This window comes from Anas acuta, chromosome 4 (genome assembly GCF_963932015.1).
Source record: "Anas acuta chromosome 4, bAnaAcu1.1, whole genome shotgun sequence".
In the NCBI taxonomy this organism is placed as follows: domain Eukaryota; kingdom Metazoa; phylum Chordata; class Aves; order Anseriformes; family Anatidae; genus Anas; species Anas acuta.
Window position 1 is genome coordinate 66982626 of NC_088982.1, and position 22977 is coordinate 67005602.

Genomic DNA, 22977 nt, shown 5'->3' on the forward strand with positions numbered 1-22977 from the left:
TTCAGATTGAGCCTATGGAGGGGGTGAGTAAAGGAATTATGAACATTGTTATTCTAAAGGTCCCTATCAGCTTACCCTTGTTATTACATTGCTCCCCCCCCCCCCCCCCCCCAATGAGCTACCACAAGGTTCCAGAGAACCTAGTGATGAAAACCCACACCTTTGTTAGGCCTGGCCAGCCTCAGTTTGTAGCAGCATCATTTTTTTGTTAACCTTCTTCCATGTGATTCTGTGATTTTTATACCTTGGAAAGCAAGCCCCCATGGTGGTTTCTCCATGGGTAATGTAGAAAGTTGAAGGAAGGGCTTTTAACTGTGGTCAACCACTATTTGAGCCATCGTCAGACAAGACTGCATGATTGACTGAGTTTGCATAAAAAAGGAATGAATCTAAAACACAGAAACAGCGTGTATCAGTTGAAGGCAGAAGTGTTAATTCGTGGCCCAGTAACCCACAGCATTCGAAATCTTGATTACACATAAGATTCCCCTCTTAATTATCCTGTGCTTCTGCTACTGTGGGATGGTGATGATCCAGCCCCTCATTTCTGCCTGAGTCCACGCCTCCTCTGGCCACAATGAAATCCCTTGACTCTTGTTAACTGCCTTGCTTCAAAGGCCTCTTCCCCTCCCTTTTTTTCTTTGCTTTTTTTTTTTTTTTTTTTTTTAGCCACTGGTAATGCAATTTTAGTAACACAGCTCTTCTAAGAAATCTTGAGATAATCAGACTTCCCTCTGATTTAAATGGCTTTATTGAAAATGCAAATATTTTAAAGACTGTTATTGCACTGCTGAAGTATTCACTGTAGCTATATTCACATATAGCACAATTTAGTTTAGCACTTTGCATGTTATCTACGTAATTAAATCTATATTATATAGTAATTACTATATAATTATATAATTACCTATATTAATATAATTATGTATAATTATATATTATCTATATTACCGATCTATATCCAGGTTTAGCACTTTAGGTATGCTGTCTTTCTAAAATATTTTCTGCCTCTTGTCTGAAAATGCAGGGAATTAAACCAATAAATAGGGTATAAAAAATATGCAAACCTGTATGGATCCTGCAGTGTAAATACATGTACACTGATCTTTTTTCAGTTTTGGGCTGACTTACGACTTTGAAGTTATGTATGATGGTAATGAAACAGTGAAGTATTTTTAAGAGTCCAAGTCTGACAGGGGCAGTTCTCTTTGTAATCACTAGAAATAGAAGACACATCAGACGTAAGTTCAAGTGTCACGCTACAGCTGAGTGAATCCCAGTATCCGTAGTTTGTAAACGATGATTCCAACATTTTCCCAGCTGCATTCTTGTAATAGTTTCATTTAACTGTAACTTAGATAATCCAGTTACTTAGAAAATGTATTTTGTGTAACAAGAAAGAAAATAAACGAAGGCAACGGTTTTATTTCTCTAACTGTCTAAAGGAAATTTAACTCTGAAATCATTTTTCTATTAATGCTAATATCTTAAATTGACTTTTGAGGCTCTGGAAAAAGAAATGCAAAAAAAGAAAGTCCCTGACCTTTCTCTTTTGGGCCACTAGCAATTTAAAAACAAAACAAAATGATGTGGGCATTTATGCTTTCTTGCAGCCATATAGGAATATCTGAAAAAAATAAAACTGATATCCTGGTATTTTAATGTATGTCTTTCTGTATTGAGCATAATTTTGTCACCGCCTGCTTTTCTACTCTGTCTCACTGTAAATTTATCTTTCTTGAAGTTTGCTGTTTTCTTGGTGTCTGAGGTCCATCCTTCAGTTCCAAATGAGAGATAAGCCTAACAGCATCTATTACATCATCGATACATATTACTGCAGGTAAACAGCACAGCTGAAAACCTTTACAACAACTTTGCTGTAAGATGTATAGTAGTGTCAACTAGATTCCAAATAGTGATCATTAGGCACTTGTGAGTGGTGTTTTGGCATTCAGCAATGCAATCTGTCCAGGAAAGAGAGAATCGTGTTTTTCTAATGGGATATTTTTAAGATTAGGTTAATTGCCCTTAGCATCGTTGTTGTTCAGGTGTGGTGCCTGCAGCTTGCTGGCTGTTGGTGAACCTCCTGTTGCCACTAGTTTCTTGGAAGATCACTTGTTCCTCTCAACCTCTGTGACCAGTTTGTACAATTTCTGTGGGGAAACACCTTTTTGTCATTTGGTTTAATCTAAAAATGTACTGGCTAGCAGAAGTTACCGTGATATCTAGCTGTCTCAATTTATATATTTGCTACCTGGTTGGGTAAGAAGTGCCAAAGTCATTTACTTTGAACTTATCCTTAACTTATTCCAGGGAAAAAATATTTATAGCATCTAGGCTAGATGATAAACTTAGAAATATGAGCTGACTCCCTGTAGAGCCTCAGAGTGGCAGGAAGCATGAAGCCAGTGTTGGAGGCACAATAGTTTTGAAACATCTGTCCCAGCTCTTTATTTGCTTCTAATCTGTTGCACTTGCTACTACTAGTCAGGTGTCTGCTACTGATCTGTTGAAAAAAAAAATCTGACACTCCTCTTAAGTAAATTAAATTTGGGTGTTACTTTTTTGGAGATGCAAAAGTTGTTTTGTCAAAGCAGATGTTTTCTCTTGCACTTGACTGGCAATTTAACAACTCTGACCCAGCAAGAGGCAAAACTCTTTTACAGTTTCATGACTTCCTTCATATGGTGCTGTATCTTAACACATAGCTCATTACTAGGTCTTAACTAGAGCAGGCATCACTTTGTGTTGTTGATGGGTTTTGGGTAGTTATTCCCCAAGTCCTTTTTTTGGCATTATCGTAGCAGTGACAAAATTTGCAAAGCTTTTGAAGTGACAGTAAGTCACCAAGTGACAGCTTGGTTTTGGGTGCAGTTTGAAAGAAAATTGAGTAAAAAATGTATGTTGAAATAACAAAGGGTCATTAGTCCTAGAGATGTTTGAAAACATAAATTCATCTAGTCCTGTTCAAAATCTGAATTGCTGTCATAGAAGTAGACCAAAAATAGGATTAAAATGTAGATGGATCTCAAAAACTGTATTACGTGCAGCAGAGCTTGGACAATGATTATCAAGGACACCTGGATAACGAGCAAGAAGCAGCTTGAAGAAAGAGCAGGCTGAATACATTCCTCTCTTCCTCCTTAGAAGTAACCAGAAGGCTAACGCAGATTTGCCATTTTATCTGGCATCTCCCGGATAGAAGCATGTGCTATGCAGCACACACCCATGGGGAGCCTGAGACATCCGACCTTCATGTGTGTGTTAAATTGAGGAAGAACTGTAACTACTGCACGCACGCTGTGTCATCAGGCTGTGCATGTGTAAAAGCCAGTGGTGTGAAATTTGCATTCAGAACAAGAGGCTAGAGCTAAGCAGGGCAGCCTGTAAAAACCTAGACAAAAGGCCAAAGTCTTTGTATCCCACCTGGAGAAAATCTCTGTATGGAAAAACAAGTGTGGCTGGGAAAACCTGGAACATGCATAGTCCTACTCCTGCAACTGTTTGGGCAAGCGTTTCTGTATTCCTTAGGCATACCCTGTGTGTAAAAAGACAATGCTATTTGCAAACAAATTTCAAAGTATTTCTACTGTTAGCTTATACCTAGAGTGCTATAACTTCAGGGACGGAATCTAATGTTCCTGACCATACCATGGAGCTTGCTTTTCCAGTTAGGACCCAAACTATACTGGCTTAGAAAAACTTCTTGGAAATTCTTTTCTCTAGAATATGGCATTTATGATGTAAAAATTAAAGGAAGAGCATATAGTCTTTGCTATGTGACTGATACATATCTAACATGTTCATGTTAAATAACCTAAAAGAAATAAAATAAGGTTCGGTCCTTAAACTCTTCTGAATGGAGGAAAGAAATGGCAAGAGAAAGAAACATTTGTTTTCATATGAACACATCATAATTATGAGAAACGTTCAGGTAGCAAGATAATGAGTAGTATATATGACCGTATAATAACCTAGGAAAATAAAGGTGGATAACATCCTGCTTCATTTATGATGCACGGTACTATAGAATAGTGTTATTTTCTTTAGTTTGAGTTCAAATTGAACAAACAGATATCCTATTTGCACATCATTTAAATGAGATACAGACTGTAAGAAGGTCTCATGCTGTTAGTCACCTATTCTCAAGTGTTTCGGTTTGCATGCGGAAATACTTGCAGGTACCTCTGTGTTTGCTGACTTACTAGCATTTATTTGTGAGTATGTGCATAAGTGAACGAACACTTTAGCAGGAAAACTTTCAGAACCCTAATTCTCTGAGAAAATATTGAGAACAGACTTGAGTTTACTAAGCCAGATAAACAGAAAGAAGCATCATTAAACTACCAAAAAGTCAGTGATGGAATATAAAATCGACATGAATCTGATCATTTTCTAATCGCAGGGACTCTCCAAATAAGTATAAACTAAGGGAACAATTTTCTGTCAAATGTGTTTATCTGTAAGTGTTACAGACACTCTTTTTCACTGTGGCATTTACCTGCTGTGAAATTTTTACATCCAAATCCACAGCAAAAACATACCCTTCTTTTTTTCCTTTCCTGCTTAAAAATAAACAACAAAAAATGCTTTTAAGCATTGTTTTTAAATATCTACTTCAAATCAATATTCAGAAATGCTTATAGTCAGTCGCACCCTTTTCCGTACTGACTTTTACTGCAGATTAAGGAAGTCGAAATAAAAAGTTCCTGCACTAAGTAACTATTAATAAAAGTCACATTTTCACAGCTCGGTAAACTAAGTACAGAAAGTAGCCTTACAATTCATGCATTTAGCTACTCCAGCTTGATTTTTTAAGCTCTCTTTCCTAAATATATGTTTGGTCTTGTTCCCCAAATGTATTCAGCCATGTGATATGTAGTACCAGCTCATTCATATCAGATGAAGTGTGACTGGAAATAAAGCTGGATCTTTTTAAGAAGACACAGTCCTTTGCTCCATATTTCCAAACCAAAATAGCCAAGTTCATTGTATTTTTGCCTACATTTCATTACTGCTCTTCTTCCTTCTAAGTGAAGACTAATGTAAAGACAATTGCTAAAGAAGAAGCAATCATAATACCCTATACTAACTAAATTCAGACTTACGGCTACTCACAGGAGAAATACATGACAGATCCATTGTTCTGTATTAGCAGGATATTGTCCCAGTATATGAACACATGCAAACTTTGAAGGCTTTGAATATTTAAGGCAAGACACTAGTGGCTCATCCCAGTGGGAACCGCAGAAAAGGGGAACCTGATTAAATTTAATGTCATTGTCACTTTTTTTTCCATTGCTAAGAATTATATAGGTAGCCATAGCTACCACACTGTTCAGACACCATGACCACAATATTCTCCCTCAGAGGTTGGCGTCAAGGGCTGAATTATTCACTCCAAGAATGTGATTCATTACTAGATGTGATTCTTGCAGATTAAAAGATTTGTCAGTATATAAAATACATACACATATTCTAGAAGCTTATTTTAAAATCGTTGTCACACCCTCACCAACCTGAACAGCTACTCGTTTTTCTTAGTGTTATATAAGTTTGGAGCACGTGTGCCCCTGTGCCATTCAGAAATCTTGGAAGTATCAGAGCAGCTTTTACTGATTACTGTACTACAAAAGACAAAGTTGAAAACTAAGGTAGGAGTGTGAAGAAGGCTGCTTATAGACCCCGAAATTAAAACAAGGATGTTTTAAATTAGTTTCTTAGAAATGTTTGCCTGCTTGAACTATCCTCTTATCTGTTGTTTATTTTGTCAAATGAAACCTTAAATATATATTCTGCTTAACTGCAGAAAGTGCGTAACTCTGTTTCTCCACTACTGTTTCTGTTGCTAACTCCCATCTTCTGCAGACTTGCCTCACAGTGTTATTCCTAAGTTGGATAGACTAATTAGACTCATTTCCATCCCAAATAACTTCTGTGAGCATGCCTCATTTACCACTCACTGAGATACATGAATAAAGAAATGTCTCTATCTACAAGGATCTGTCCAGTGTAAAATGGCTGGTACCTCTAACATGCTTAGTGAACACGTTTTTCATGTATGTGATGCTAGTGGCTAATTTTAGTTTTTCCTTTTGAGTTCTAACACAGTTCTCTAGCTCACGGTGCTTACAAGGCTTAATCCTGCAGCAATCCTTTCACATACAATGATTACACTGACACAATACCTCGGAGTTTTGCTGGGCTTAGGGGTTCAACAATGAAGAGCACGAGACGGGCAGAACCATTAACATTTATGCAACTTGATCTCAACGGGGAAGCTGATGATAGGCAAAGTGGCCAAGAGCCCTATTCTATCCCCTGTAATTGTTTCCAGTGTTTAGTGTACGGCAGGATTATTGGGCTGAGCTGTTAGGTGAGCACAGAGCTACTGTACTCTAAGTGATTTTCTCAAAAACTTTGAGTGCCTGCATCTCTGCTCAGGATCTGTGGGAGCTACATAGGCTTCTCCTTGCAAATCAAGCCCTAAGCGGGGCCAGAAGGAAAAATTGAGTGTCTAGAAGATAACTACATATACAAATACTAAATGCTGTTTGGCACACCAAACTTCATTTTAATAAATGTTATTTCATTCTGTTTAAAAATAAAAACTAAATAAAATGTGTTAGTTGCCACAGGACAATTTGTGTCGTGTTACCCTAGGTGGAAGAAAGCAGTTGTTACTTTTTTCCACTGGTGAATTTTCTCAAATTAATTGGTCTTGTTACTTTTTTTTCCCCAGAAAGATTTAACATCTATTACCTTATTTTGAATTCAGGAAAGGGCTTTCTGAATAATATAGTAGGCATTCTGGAGTAGTTATTGTTCTAAGTTAGAAATAGGTAATTTAACCTATTTTTATTTATCTCTTTGTTTATTAATACTTAGCATCTTCTAACTTGCCAGGGGCACTTGCTCAAATCAGGTATTTTCTTGTGCAAACAGCCTTTTGAAAATAAGGTGCCTACTCACAGCACGGAGGGCTGCAGAGCTGGCCTGGTGATGGAGTCAGGGCACTGGACCTCCATTTAGTATGACTACAAGGTTGGTGGGACTCTGCTGTCTTCAGAAACCAGAATGGCTGTGGCTTTTGACTGCCATCTTGTTTTCTCAAAGGTAACCCAACTCCAAAAAGCAATGCTTGAAGTTGTGCGTGTGCTTTTCAGCTTGGGTAGCATGAGGGAACAGCCCCCCAGGTAGCTCTTCTCCCCACCTCAAGAGGTGTGTGGCCCTTCATGGGAGGTGGAGCGTGCCCTGCCCCAGGCACTGCTGGTGGGACAGCTCCTGGCTCCTTGGCCCCGCTGTCCCCTCAGCAGGGGGATGCCTGCACCCTGGGAGCCTCTCTCACACACGCTGCTCCACCACAGGTATGAGATAACCAAAAAACCAAATATTGCCCTAATGCAGTTTTAAGTCAATATTTTGAGCTGCTGGCTGGCCTATTTGATGAGAGCCAGAGGTTGGAGGTCACCTACCTGTTGGTGATGGCAGCAGGAGCACGGGAGGCAGATTCAGCAATCATCCATGCTACTGTTCAACTAGGTTTGTTTGCTGATTGAGTATATCAGTCACACAGCTCATCCCGGTCTCTTCACTGGGAGCTTTCTGCTGATACAGAAAAGAGGGACACAGAGGAAAAAAAAAAAAAAAAGAAAAGAAAAAAAAAGAAACAGATCTTCTTACTGATAGATCCTATTTTTAACCCTTCTGAAATGTGTTCTGCCTTTTTTGGAAATTTCTGAGCAATAGTGGGGATAAATCCAGAGGGTTTGTCATTGAACCTGAAGGGGATCAGGATTTGGTGCTGAACAGCTCGTGGCCAATACATCGGTGAGGGAGTGAACACAGAGGCTATCTGTATAAAACTTTAGCGAAGTCTGTGTGACTGCTCTGCTCTGCAAAGGAAGCCTGGCATCTAGTGGACATTTAGCTGCTGCAGCACTTCGACTTTTTTTGGCTAGCAGAACTGGGGGTTACCGATCCAGAACCCCGCAAAACGAGTGCTGGTGTTCAGTTCATGTGCCCGACTGCTAGTTATTGTGAGCTTTAGTCCTAATCACTAATAAAAATTCATCCTGAGTCTTAAGTCTGACTAGTTGCCACTTTAAAAGATATATCTGAGCTGTTTTTTTTTTAATGGTTCCTCCAGGAAACTTGCTTTTGTGTAGTACATGTTTTCTATTGTGCTTTTTTTTTTTTTTTTTGGGTTGGTTGTTTTTTTGGTTTTGTTTTTCCCATAATAACTACAAACTTGTAGAAAAAAAGCGTCAGAAGATGTATGAGGAAATCATTCTGAATACCTGTTCAGAATGAGAGAATACAAGATATCATCTTGATAAAAGGTACTATGGGAAGAACTCACATTATTGAGCGTCAAATAGATTTTATATATTTCATTAGGTGTTCCAACAAGATGCAGACAATACTGAAATTGTGTTTTCCTTACATTCTGAATTTAATGTGGGCATGCAGAGTATCTCTCTTAAGCACCCATTTATGTTTCTTTACTTTTCTTTCAAGTTCATATTCTGAGTTCATTGGAGGCCAAGGTAAAAGCACGTGTTGTGCTGCACAGTTGCTTTGAGTAGATGTTACTTTCATTTAGAGCAATAATCTGCTGTGCTTACTCAGCTAAGTTATATCTTACTGTGCACTTGGTCCAATTAAAAGTAATAGGACCGATTTTGGTATAAACTAATATTCAATATTAACAGAAGGAAATGACATGATCCATGTATTTAAATTAGATATGTTTATGAAATAAGTTTAAAAAATCAACTTTTTCACAGTATTTTAGAAGAAAAAGCTAACAGAGTTTTCTGGAAATTAATTCAGTATGACTACTATTGCAAGTGATGGATCCAAGTCTCTGAAAAGTTTTGTGTTTTTTTTTTTTTTTTTAAAAAAAAAGATGGTTGTAAACTGCTTTTGTTGAGCTTGGGCTCACTACAAACCCTCATGGCATTTTCCTCCCCCTGGTGGACATGAGAATGAGCTTTGCTTGCTTTCTAAATCAGCTAGCATCCCTGATCCCGCTCACCTTGCTTAGATGTTGGGCGACCTATTTCTGCAGGAAATGAAATCTCCTAGCGGGCCAAAATTTATCACAGAAATAGTTTTTTACTACAGGTAGCAGTGGAGAGAGATTTTTCCAGATTGGCACTGAAGAAATTAATGGAACAGTAATGAAATGCTTGATGTGCAGATGATGCAGCTTGTCTTCCTCTGGTAGAAAATTCTGTCATGATTAGATTGTTTAACCAAATACCCATAGAAGAGACAAAGGCATGAGAATATGCATTTTAATAATCTTAGTCTATTTAAATGAGAGAAAGTGCTTCATTTTTAAATAAAAGTAACAGAGAAGTGACAGAAATGTTAATGAATTTACTTAAAGTTCATTTGAAAACTGAGCTGTCAGCATAGCAGTGAATTAGAAAATAACACACTGTAGTACCAGCTAGGGAATACTTAGCAAATATCCTTTTGGCTTTTGCAATGTAGGCAATACAATGTATTTGTGTTTTATGCTGCCATGCTAATTAAAAGGCACATTTGTTTTCATCCCAAAAGGTTTATTCTGTTTTAATTGAAAATTTCAGCAAAGCCTTACATGTGAAGCATGTCTTTAGAAATACTTACTAAATATTCCCCTTCCCCTGCCCTCCAAAAAGAATTGAATATAAAAGTTAGAAATTGGTAAAAACTTTGGGGGGTTGATACACCCCTGTTAATTTAATTACAGCCCATATTGTAAAAAACTGCTGACTATTTCTCCCTATTTGAAGCATAATGTATTAAAATCAACTGCATGGACTTGTTCACCTGATATTGTTGTATTGTATGGTAAAAAACAATGAAAAGGCTAAACTAAGGAAAGCCCCCATAAGGTCTACATATTGTTCTTGTTAAAATCAGGTGCAAGAAGGAAGGTTAAGAATCTGGGAAAAACATAATGAAACAGAGAAAGAAAGAATCATTACAGAAAATGAGCTGGGAGGGGCTGCAGATCATCCCGTCCATTCTCTGCCCAAAGGCAGGATCAACTTCCAAGTTAGTCAGCTTTGACAGCTGTTTGTCTAACAGGTTCTTAAAAGACTCTAATGATGAAGAATTCACCTCACCAGATGTTATACTCCAGTGTTTAATTATTTCTATAGTCTGGAAGAATTTCTTAAGCCTAATGCAAGCACTACTTGTTCTATTTTTCATGAAAACAGGACACAGACATTTCTGTGTTTCTTGCAGCACCTTTCTGGGTACTTCAAGACATGCTCTCCTCAGTATTCTCTACTTTATATTCAGCAACTCCAGATCATTTAATCCTCCTCTAAAGGCCAACTTCTAGAGCAACGAGCACGGAGTTTTTTCTGGACTGTCTCAAATTCAGCCACAACAAAAGAGCTGTATGCCTCGAACTGGACACAGTGCTCTTGCCTTACTGGGCATAGCGTGTAATAGTTGTACTCAAAGGAGAGTGCAGTGTTGGGCGTGTACGCATCCTCCTACAACCAAGTGTGATGTTTCCATATTTCATAATGGCATGACCTGTTATCACTCCTAGATTTGCTTCTGCAGAATGGTTACCTAGGCTTTTTTTTTTTTTTTCCTGTACTGTATTTCTGCATTTTTTATATATACTGTGTGGAACCAATCCTTGTTGCTGTTGCATAACATGCTGTTGTTTTCAAACAATTTCTTCACTTAGGCAAGATGACTTTGAATTTTAATCTTGACCTCCAGCATACTTACAGTCCCTTCTCAGTTTTCTATCGCCTTCAAATTTAGTATTCAAAGTGTTTATTCCTTGACCTGGGTTGTAAATAAAAGGACTAAATAGGGGCCATGCGAACACAACTCCATTTCATACGCTCCTCTATGTTGACTGCTATGTTGGCTTTTAACCAATTCTGGAGTCTAATCTAGACCATGTTTCCATAGCTCATAGCTATGCTACAGGATACCCGAATTTATGGATATGCCACAATGGCACAGTGCAAAAAGCCTTACTAAAGTCAACATATACAAAATTTGCTGGTTTTCCCATATTCATGAGCCTTCCTGCCCTGATGCAAAACAAAGAAAATTGTTTTCACCTTGCTTTTTCACAAATCCATGGTGCCTGTTGCTCCTTAGCCTGGGGTGGGGAGTGGCCATTAAGTGCTTATAACTTCTTTGAAATTTTATTGGCATAATAATTCCCTCTCATTAAAAGTGTTTCAAGGTTCAGCTTCTCGTGTTGCAGCCCTAAAGAAGTATCCTGCAATTTAGAGTTAATGCAAAATCTCACTACGTAGATATATCAGCAGAGAAGTGTCATCCTTTCCTCCAACATCTAAATGTGTGAAGCTTTTACTGAGTGCAGATAGTCAAATGCAGCCTACCAGTAATCTTTACTATGAAAAGGTTTATAATGTTACCTAAATGAATTAAAAGGCAGTTAATATAAAAAAAAAATGCGTAAATCCTAGTTTAACTATGTGAGCTTTTCTAAAATCCCATGTCAAGATAACTTCTTAATGAAATGGCTGATTGTCAGGTTTGGCATCAAGAGGTAAAAATATTATTCTAATATTAAGATGTGGTTTTAGGATTAAGGCTTATTTTCCTGGAAAGCAAAATACAGTGTAACAAAGTGCATTGATCCAATTACAGAAGCAGGAATGAAGAAATTTTATCTATTTTTATATGGCAAACTTTTACTCAAGATTTTAAATACATAAAATTGAAACAACAAAGTATAGAAGGTTACAAAGGAACTTAAATTAAAAAAAATACTGAAAAGTATTTTTATTTTTTTTTTAATTTTAGAAAGAAGTGCGTTTCTAGGTATATTTAGGGTTTTGTGATCAAAAAATCTGTATTATATTTCCCCAAGCATTATGGTAGGTTTTGCCATACAAAGATCTTTTGAGTTTTAAGAAATGTCCCCATTTTTAAAATAACATCTTACCTTAGAGCATCTTAAAAATGTAATTTTGTGTGTGCATTCACACCAGTGTTGTTTTAAAATATAATGATAAGACATACTATTATACTGGATATTTCATTAGTTAATAACACCATTAATTACTTATGGGAAAAAGAAATATATGACTTGTTATCATTCCAAAGGTCATACGTCCAGCACTTCAGGCAAAACTGATTTTGATTAAGCTGCATTTCATTCAAATGTGCTTAACTCTTTTAAGTATTAAATAAACTGTGACTACTGCTTTCCTTTCTAGCATAATTATCTGAACCGATGTTGATTCAAAGTGCTTAGGATATGGAGGACACCACTAAATCAGGAATGATGAGGGAAGACAAAACTTGCATTAGATGATCACCCTTGACTATGCCCTATAAAGAATGCTATAAAGGATCTAAAGATAGACTGTAGTCCTGCGATGAACTCTGCATGGGTGATCTGCTGTGCCCAAGTGCAAGTACAGCAGGGACAGAACGAAATGTGAAACTCCCTGATTGTTCCAACGAAACTGATATTCCAGCCTCAGATAAATCTATCAGTATATACCTGTAATACTACTACCAGCATATGCTTGTAAGGAAAGGATCTGGACACAAGAAAGTCCTCTGGCATAAACCATAGGTTGAAGATGTATTTCATGGAAGGAAGCTTTTAATCAGGACAAATAAAGAACAAATTCAGACTAGTCTATTTTCATTTCTTAGGAAAACCAACAGGAAATGTCAACCATTAAATCTTTAGGTCCATCTTTAGGTTGTTAGGTCTTTTTGCATGTTCTAGAGGTACGTAAAAAGGAAGCAGTATTAACCTTAGTAGCTGCAGTTCACAACCAAGTTGCTACTCCAACATATATGGAAAGCAGTAAAGTGTTTTTTTTTTGTTTGTTTGTTTGTTTGTTTTTATGCTGGACTGAATCACCCACTTAAACAATTATTCCAAGCTAGTACTGCACACAGTTTAATGACTTTAAGATTGTGAATTAACTTTGAGAAATTAGACAGTACTTTTAAAGTGAAATTCACACTTTTGTAAGCAAACATTCTATAAATGTCTCCACATTCAGAGAAATAAATGGTTTCAAAATCTTATTTCATGTGTAGAAAGCATTTCTGGAAAATAACTAGTGTAGTTCTACTATTTGTGCAATCAGCAATAGATTGGGCATTACTCATTTGGCTAAGTTCCATTCAGCATGCTTCAGTAGCAATTCCTGCTTTATGCAGGAAATTTTTGTACCAGTCATATTTAACACAAAGAACAAGATACAAAAACAATGAGGAATGCATATCTAAACATGCAGGAGCATTAATAGGTAATACTCGGCCAACAAACTCCCCTGAAGTAGGGATCTTGCTGTATCTCTTCCAAGACCTCGCACGTAGAGACCAGAAGACCCAGGAGAGTTTAACATTGCAAATATTTTAATTTGCACTCCTGACCATATGATCCTGTAATGAGACTGGAAGACAAAAATACTGATGGTAATTAATCAGTGCTCAAGCTCTCCAGAAATGCCCCTTTGGCTTTTGTCTTGCCTGAGTTTGCTTTCTGAGAAGAGCCCCCTTTTGCTCTACTCCTTCCAAATACACTCCCAACCTTCTCGCATCAAAATGAAGTTAGTTTAGACAGAAAAACAAACAAACAAAACGTTTGAACAGAAAATGCCTAAGAACTGAAGTCTCCTAACAGCTTAGAGACCCTTTACTATTTACTACCTTCCTTCTATAGTTATTATTGTAAATATGTAATTTCACAGGTGTCAAAATGACGTCTTCAAATGACTGAAGCTTACTACAGAGGACTGTTGGCTGCTGTAATATTTAGCCCAGTTTTCTAAGCAGGACAAGTTTCCAACCCAGCAAACTCTTCCTTCCTGCTCCCCACGAAACCTTCTGAAACGGACATCTAAGTTTCAACCAAATTTGAAAGAGAAGCAGAAGTCCTCACAATAAGAAGTTCCTTGGAAGTGATACTCAGAGAGGAAAAGGCTTTCCTGTTGCAGTCAGCTGCTCAGTGGATACTGCACGTGCTATGGCGAGGCAGCTGTCTTTGCTGGGTGAGGTTATCATGCGGGTCTTAAATGGGGAGCCAGAACACTATGTAGAGACAGACAGAGGGGGATATGGCGGACAAAGTCCTAAACTAATAGGAAATCAAGCTCATTAACCCTGCTGTTCCCAAATAGAGTTGTTTACATTCTCATTGAGCCATTACAAATGAAACAGTGGCATACAAAGGCCTTCATGTTCAGCAGGACTGCTTAGAGTATGCAGTCAGACATCACGTTATGTACATCTTTGCAGGAGGGCAGCACAGTGTGGAAGGGTGGAAAGCTGTGCATATGGGCTTGAGCAGGCGACAAAGCTGGTGAGGGGCCTGGAGAACAAGGCCTACGAGGAGCAGCTGAGGGAGCTGAGGTTTGTTCAGCCTGGAGAAGAGGAGGTTCAGGGGCGACCTTATCGCTCTCTACAGGTACCTTAAAGGAGGCTGTAGCGAGGTGGGGGTTGGCCTGTTCTCCCACGTGACTGGTGACAGGACAAGGGGGAATGGGCTCAAGTTGTGCCAGGGGAGGTTTAGGTTGGATATTAGAAAGAACTTCTTTACTGAGAGGGTTGTGAGGCATTGGGATGGGCTGCCCAGGGGAGTGGTTGAGTCACCATCCCTGGAGGTCGTTAAAAGATGTTTAGATGTTGAACTTAGTGACATGGTTTAGTGGAGGACTTGTTAGTGTAGGTCAGAGGTTGGACTCAGTGATCTTGGAGGTCTCTTCCAACCTGGATGATTCTGTGATTCTGTGATATGAACTGTGCTAAAGACTTTTAAAGTATCTTTAGGCACCAAAAAATGAGGATTATGTAAAGCAATACCAATGCTGTTCTATAAAACCCAGCTTATCTTCTTATTTTTCCTCAAAGGATGTTGTTTCTTATTGTCTCCCAAATAGAGAAAGCTGTCTATTCAATGGACATCAAGAAGGAATAACCCCCTTGGGTATGAAAGAGACAGCTCTGGGACAGTTCCAACCTGAGGCCTTACTCTGTAACCACTGTGCAGCTCGCACATCAAAATAGTTTGGATATTCATGTATTTAATTATGGCGGGGTTGCTACAGCAACATCATGTACAACGTACAACTCCCATCGCTTTTCCAACTGCAGCTGTATGAACTAGTTTAAACATTTTATTAGATTTTTTTTTTTGAATTTATGATCAAGTACAAACCCATCTCCACCTGACAGCTTGTCTTGTTGCTCACGATTTATAACAAAGCAGAAGCACTTCCCACCAATCCCATCCAATGTTTGGGGGCAAGCACTGACAGATGTGCTATGGGAACCTATATCACAGACCCTGTTGATTTTATCCCACTCTAGTGTAGCTTTGGCACGTTCTCACATGGTAATCAATGCAGACCTTCCCCCTCACTTTTTTTTTTTTTTCTTTACACAAGACAGCATCTCTACCAATATTTCTAGTTGTGACAGGGCATAAAATGGGCATAAACCAACAACAAAAGAATAGTAGTTGAAAAAAACACACTTATTAGGAATGGTGATAGAGATGTTTCGTCTAGGCCACTGCTTACGAATAAACAGAATTTTTACTAATACCTTGTCTATCTGTAACATGTTGTGTAAATTGCGACTTTTTGCATCTAGACAGGCTTTAATGTCTATTATCAAACTATTAGAATTGATTTTACTTCTACTCAACATGATGCTTGAATATGCATCAATTTTGAAAGGAGTGATTTTAACCTGACATTTTTGTTTTCTTTTCTACTCTCAGTGTTTGGGCCATTATTTTATACCACTGCTTTATAAACCTTCACAATTATCTCAGAAGGCCTCCACGCCACCTGGTATGCTTGACTTCATCGCTGGCATAGCAACAAAACTGCAGCTGAAGTAAAACAATCAAATTTAACGACTTCAATGTTGCATGTAAAGCAATTCTCTGTGTAAACAGCTTCCCCTCGTATTTCTGCTACTGAGGTTTAGAACAAGGTTCTTTCAAAAAAACATCACAAATCACCCTTCAGAACAATAGCAGAGAGCAGTCTGCCAGTTCTCCAGTAGGCATGAGCTGTCTAACTGGCACCACTACCACCTCAGACGTTTTTCCTGCCTTGCTTGCCAGGAATTCAGTATAGCATATTAATAATACTAATACCTCCCAATTACCTAGTCTTTACAAGTTCAAAGCTTGAAAAAAATATGAAATAATCTACTACAGCAATTTCCAGATTCATGCTAATTCCTGTTAACGCAATGCTTTTAAGATCTGACATGTTCTGGAGTGTTGAATTTCATCCCTTTCATTTTCAGTGTTTTTTTTTCTAGCTTTTATCTGATTTTTTTCCCTAATTTCTGGAATTTGTGACTTTTTTTTTTTTTTTCCCCAAGACTGGTGGTACAGCCTGCCTTGTTGAGTCAAAAATAAACTCTGACCTGAGTTGACATTTCCCTTTACACTGGCTTTCTCCAGTCACCTTCCTTTCCCAAGTCTTCTGTTAGTACTCCCTCAGTATTTGACTTTATCCTTGCAGTCAGTTAAGCAATGTGGCTTAATGTCTATCACACACAAATTAGTCTCACCTCGAGGAAAGAATGGGCTCTGTGTTGTCTGGATTTTTTAAACTATGGATGTATATGTGTGTTGCTGTAAGTTTGTGTCAGACAATCATGCCAGACATGTTAGCACTAGCATAAATACTTTGCAAAGAAGGTGATGAGCTTTGTGATGGTTATTAGATCCCAAGAGGATGTGAAAGTGCCCTCATAGTCCATCCTTTTTCTTCTTCTGATCCTCAACCATCTTAGGTTCCTACAAACTCCACTATTTCCTTTCAGAGGAGTAACGAGCCTTTTAGGTGGGTGGAATATGAGTGTAAATGTGTCAGCTGGTAGCGTCCAGACCCTGTATGACAGGCAGATCACAGAATCACAGAATTTCTAGGTTGGAAGAGACCTCAAGATCATCGAGTCCAACCTCTGACCTAACGCTAACAGTCCCCACTAAACCATATCCCTAAGCTCTACATCTAAACGTCTTTTAAAGACTTTCAGGGATGGTGACTCCACCACCTCCCTGGGCAGCCTGTTCCAGTGCCTAACAACCCTTTCAGTAAAGAAGTTCTTCCTGAAACTCCCCTGGCGCAACTTAAGCCCATTCCCCCTCGTCCTGTCACCAGGCACGTGGGAGAACAGGCCAACCCCCACCTCGCTACAGCCTCCTTTAAGGTATCTGTAGAGAGCGATAAGGTCGCCCCTGAGCCTCCTCTTCTCCAGGCTGAACAAGCCCAGCTCCCTCAGCCGCTCCTCGTAGGACTTGTTCTCCAGGCCCCTCAACAGCTTCGTCGCCCTTCTCTGGACCCGCTCAAGCACCTCGATGTCCTTCTTGTAGCGAGGGGCCCAAAACTGAACACAGTACTCGAGGTGCGGCCTCACCAGAGCCGAGTACAGGGGGACGATCACCTCCCTAGCCCTGCTGGTCACAGTGTTTCTGATACAAGCCAGGATGTCATTGGCCTTCTTGGCCACCTGAGCACACTGCTGGCTCATATTCAGCCGACTATCAACCATCACTCCCTCTCCCTTTCTCAGGCTGACCTGATGTTTGCATTATTTACCATAGACATGAGTTGTAAAGCAGAATTCTCCTCGAAGAGTCACACAGCAGTTGCCTTTTTATGTCACCAGTGTCTGTAGCCCAAGCACTCATTTTTTCCTCAGTGCAATTTAGCCTTCCTCAGACAATAACCTCATATGACTTCTGAACCATCAAGACTTCCACCACCTGCCACCTCTGCAAATCCACCTGCATCTGTCTCTGCAGGGAAAATCTAACTTTCAATTTACAGGTTCAACTTCATCTTTTCCTATTTCAAGTCCTCTGCTACCCAAATACGAGATTAATATTTGACCTGAAAGCAAGACATCTTTACTGGAGCCTGGATTGGAAAACGGTTCCTCCAAACAAGTTTGCTGCTCAGAGCTTAATTATGTTACTTATTTACCTGTTCAGTGGTCACTGTTCTATTCTTGCTCTAGAATAGATGAAAAAGACAAACTTCCACAACAACACTGTGGAATAAGACAGTACTAAAAGACACCACTGATGGGTTTGTTACTTAGATATGCAACAGGGAGAAGCATTTTGAAGTCCGTACCACTTCTCCTTGCCATTTTCCTGATGGAAAGGGCAAAAGAACTGCAATTGGGTACAAACGAGTCAGATTGTCTGCTCGTGTCGGGTGTACCTGTGTTTGTTGAGCGTTGTAATGTGTTGTTAAGGTCATAGGGGCAAAGCAAGCATTGACTACTTCTTTGAGAGAGTCCCTTTGAGGGGTGCAGACTTCGTTATAGTGACAATAACGATTCAGTATGAAGCAGCCAAGACTACTGATGAATACCAATGACAGAAAATAACATTGATAGAAAGAAATTTCCAGGTAGACCTAATGTGCGCGTAGGTGCCATCTCTGGAAACACTTGGAAACGCTCCCGTTTTCAGCCTGCAGCGTGTTTGGCAGACAGCAGCACGTGGAGCCCTGCCTCACGCAGCTCTGGCAGGGGCAGATAACCCACCCCACACGGCACAGCCGTGACCCCACGTCGGGCATCTGAGCTGCTGGTAATTTAAATAAGTGGTGTGTAATGGTGATGGTGAAGGGGCAAAGTGGATGATGGTAAAGGCGAAGGAGCGAAGTGTGAGCACAGTGCTGGACCTGGCGGGATGGATGGGGAAGTGGTTCGTGTTTCTTTATTTGATAGCACAACTTCTCCAGAAGGTTTTTTAACAGCAGCAGCACCCGGCTGCCCGAGATAACGTTTATTTCCTCCTGCCCTGCCTTGCAGCGCGTTATTCCCCCCTCATCCCCTTCCTCCCCTCCCTTCCCCTCCCCTCAGGCCGCCGCCATCTCCCCGGCGACCAACGGCGGCCGCGCCGAAACCGCGCGAAGCCAAGCGGGCGGGAGGGGCTCTGTGACGCCATAGCGCAGCGCCGGCTCTGCGGGGCAGCCGCCATCGGGGCCAGCCGGGGTCCCGCCGCCTGGGCTTCGGCTCCGTCTTCGGCTGTTTTCGGCTCCGTCTTCGGCTCTGTTCGGCTCTTTTCGGCTGGTTCCGGCGGGGCTCGCGCCAGATGCGCGGCAGGTGCCCGTGAGGCGGGCGGAGGGCGCCGCGCTCCCGGCATGAGCCTCTTCAACCTCGACCGGTTCCGCTTCGAGAGGCGGCGAAACGGCGCGGGGCAGGAGGCCGGGCCCCCGGGGGGTCGGGGGCAGGCAGCCCCCCAGGCTGGGGGACGCGGTGATGGCGAGGAGCGGGGCGCAGGAGAGGATGGCGGCGGCGGGCCCGGCTCCCCGGCCTCGGGCGGGGCGCAGGGAGCGGGTGAGTGCGGGCAGAGCGCGGCCGCTGCCCCGCTGCGGGGCTGTGGGGGGGGTTTATATCACCGTGTGGGTGTCTGGCAGCGGTTTGCACATCAGGAGGGGTAAAGGGGTCAGTGTGTCGTGTGGGGGCCGCTCGGTAACCTGGTAACCGGGGGGGGAATGGCTCTGCCCCTCAAGCACAGCTCGCTGCCTGAAAATACCTGCAGCTTCCCCATTTACACGCTGCTTCCCCCACCACTAGCCCTTTTCCACACTAATACGTTAAGGTTTTCAGAGAGGACAAAACCTTTCTGTTCTCTGGTGAGCTCAATACTGCACATATTCAACGTTTTCACTAGGCTAACACAACGCACAGCACCGCAGATAAGCGCTTGTCTTCGCTCTTTTCAGTGCTGTTTCTGTCTCTTTCACTTGGGCCTGGCTCTGCAAAGAGCCCAGAAGCCTGTCACAGCCGGCCCGTGAGGACCAGTACTCGCAGCTCTGCAACAGGCCCCTTTCCTGCAATAACTTATGGTTTTCGTGGAAATGTGACAAAGCTTGCGCATGGAGGCATCTGTGCTGCTTGGCTGATGCGTTCACAATATGCTGGTTGTGTTTGGATTCATCAGCTAACGCTGGTGTGCTGCTGTAATGGCTGTCAGCTGTGCAGTCACACTCACTTGTGATTATTTCTTTCCTTGTTACGCTGGCAGCTTTTCTGTTGCTGGAGGTGTGAGAACGGATCAGCAACAAGTAATTTTTGTTCTTCACTCCATACGTTTTGGACGTTCTTATTCTGTCCAATTTTTGATACAGGTGTCAAGATGCAAGTGGCCTTGAAGAGATCAGGCAAACTGATTACACATTTAGGTAGTAGTGGAGCAACAACATCCGTTGGTGTTGTTTAACAGTTTTGAAGGCTAGTTATTGTAGTCGCTTATCTATATGATAAGAGAACCTTTCATGTGGAGGAGAAGTTCCTCTTTCTTTCACAGGTGAGCCAGACAATACCACAGTAGACTGATTCCTCCATGAATTACGGTGTTGTGCAGGCTGAGTGTTTTCAGTTGACTAGAGCGCTGTCTTGCTTGTGGTATTAAACATCAATAAACGTTTCATGTTTAAAAATAAAACAACGAGAGTCTTGGCTTCGTAGTTGCCAGTCTGCAGTTAAACAGCCTGTCCAAAAGCAGAGAGTGATTTGGTGGCAGGGCAATGATTGGACCAGATGATATTGGAGGTCTTCTCCAATCATAATGGTTCTGTGGTGCCACAGGAAGCGAGCAGCCTGCCGCTGCTCTGTCTGCATATGTGTGTCTTGTTGAGGATTGCTAGAAAAACTGGCACTCAGAGGAAGTGTGCTTTGGGACAGAAGTAGGCTTCCTGGTTGTGGTAAGTCACTTTTCTGCAGGGTAGGCGGTACAGATTGCCAGTACTCTTCTTGGGTGGTAGGCATGGATGCAGACTAACAAATGGTGCTGCTTGTTTTGTGGCTTGTATTTGTAAATTTTTTCCTTTAATCTACCTTAATGAAAGACTCAGCTTTGCCAGTGGATGCATGTACTACCAAGACCAACAAAGTTTGGAGCTTGTGTTTTTTAAAGTGTGGGGCTTATATCCTACAAAGGTAGGACAGAGGATGGATGAATGGTCTAAGAGGGAAGGAATACCTGCTATAGAAAGGCATCTTTTTTGTTTGTTTGTTTGTTTTTGGTAGGAGTATAATAAAAGGCAGCCTAAAAGAGGAACTGTTGTAGAAGGCTAAGTAATAGTGAGAAAACATGTGGGAGGCAATTGTAACCAGCAGTAAATCAGAGTTCAGTAGAAGTGCAGGGCAAGGTACCATGAACACATGCTGGTGTAGAACAAGGGTTCCAGTTAATGCTTAAAGTGGAGATGTAATCACCAATACTTAGCATTTACGTAGTGCTTCATTTTTCACAAGCATTGAGCATTTAAAGGATTTGGAGAGGGTTTGCATGAATATGTGAAAAAAGTCATGTCGTTTTCATGTAACCCATTTAAATGAATTAATCAACTATTTTAAAAACTATGTAATATTTTCTAAGCCTGTAGAAGTTAAGTGGAAATAACTCAGATTTTGTCTGTAGGATATGAGATACCTAAATGTGGAAGAATAAACGAGATCGGTTTAGCAGTTGCATGTCCTCTTCGCTTCCTAATCATCGTCAGGAAGACAGAATTTTTCTTCCTTTGGGTCAAGTAAAATAGGCAGTTGTTGTCCTTTTGTATTATCATGCAAAAGGAGCAGAGGTGGCCTGCTTAGGGCACAGTGTGCTCTCTACTGCTAACTGCATAAGCAAAAATATTGAGCAGTTTAGTACAAGAAGCAGTTTACATCGAGTTATCTAAAAATAACCTTCTGGAAGTGCTCAGTAAATTATGTGAGGACAACATTTACCTGTATTTCTTCAGAAGACAAACACAGTGGATTTGAAAAATACTGATGCATAGAGCATCATCAGCATTATAAAGGGGAGGGTGTTCCTTAGTTCACGTGTACAAACCAAAACAATTGATTAAATAACGGGTGACTTTTTTTGTCCCACTTAAGTTGGTATCACGCAGTCATATTGTGTATGTAAAAAATTTTAAAATCAGACACTTTTCTTTAGAGGTGAATGGTTCGGCTTCCTTTCCTAGGGATTTCTTTGGATTTCCAATTTGTTGAATGTTCTAAAATGTGCTTTGAACAAAGAGAGACAAAAATAGTAATTCCATTCTTTTTAGGAAGAAAAGTTAGATCGTGTCTTGTGCCATGAAATGCCACTATCTTTTCAGGTATTTTCTTATTCTTCCCAGAACAAGCTAGTATGGCTGGGTCGTTCAGCACCCTAGGTATGTAATGCTTCCTGTTGCTTTGTGTTGAACGTATGTACCTTACGCTTCTATAAGTATTTGATAAGTATTTTGCAGTATGATGGCCATAACAATGGATTGTCTTTATACGCTTACATATTTTGCAAGTGATGCAGGCTTGCAGTGACTTTGCAGCTGAGCTAGAGATGATTAACTGTGAACATCACTTCACTGAAGGGTAGGACCATCAGCTACTGAGGGATAGTTACCAGGTCATATCTGAAAGATACCGTCCTAAAAAGCTGTGGAAATGCATCAGGGTAGTGCATTGCAATTTTCCGTAGGGATCAGCGTTACTTAGTAAATAATTCACACATTAAGTTTTATTATTATGTGGCGAAACTGTCATTTTAATTGTAAGTAACCTGGTGTATGAATATAATGAGATGATTCCAGCTGTAGAAATGTAGCAGAGCTGTGGTGGAAGTGTATGAATTAAAAGAATTATAATCAGGAATTTCAAAATAAGATTTGCAAGCATGGTTTTTGTATTCAAAATTTCAAAATTCAGAATTTCAAGATTCAAAATTCATGTTTTTTGTATTCAGTTTAGCTTTTTTATTTAAAAATCATGCTTGCAAACTGTGAACAGTAGATGGAAATAAAAGTTGTATATGAAATCAAACCATTGCTGCTCCTGGTGGCTAATTATTTTTTGTTGATGTCTTTTCTGTGCAGTTCAAGTATCTAACCCAAATGATTGAACTGTCAGGTATCAGCGTCCAGTGTCACGTCATTCACTTGCACTGGGGCTACATGC

The 22977-nt window shown here is 40.4% G+C and overlaps 1 protein-coding gene and 1 long non-coding RNA gene across 4 annotated transcripts in view; both read left to right on the top strand.

Annotated features, from left to right (window-relative positions):
* The window catches only part of LOC137856397 (uncharacterized), a 73652-nt gene extending 58071 nt beyond the window's left edge, over positions 1–15581 (top strand). Inside the window, exons 2-3 of the long non-coding RNA XR_011096423.1 lie at positions 13728–14005; positions 14918–15581. This is a non-coding gene — a long non-coding RNA (uncharacterized lncRNA). The remainder of the gene's footprint in view (positions 1–13727; positions 14006–14917) is intronic.
* A 3376-nt stretch (positions 15582–18957) lies between these two features.
* Positions 18958–22977, top strand: part of SMARCAD1 (SNF2 related chromatin remodeling ATPase with DExD box 1) — a 43184-nt gene continuing 39164 nt past the window's right edge. Inside the window, exons 1-2 of one of the 3 annotated variants that reach the window (XM_068681720.1) lie at positions 18958–19359; positions 22140–22196. In XM_068681720.1, coding sequence (XP_068537821.1) covers positions 19164–19359; positions 22140–22196 — 253 coding nt within the window. In that variant the 5' untranslated portion in view covers positions 18958–19163. The remainder of the gene's footprint in view (positions 19360–22139; positions 22197–22977) is intronic. The other 2 variants (XM_068681723.1, XM_068681721.1) reach the window with 2 other exon arrangements.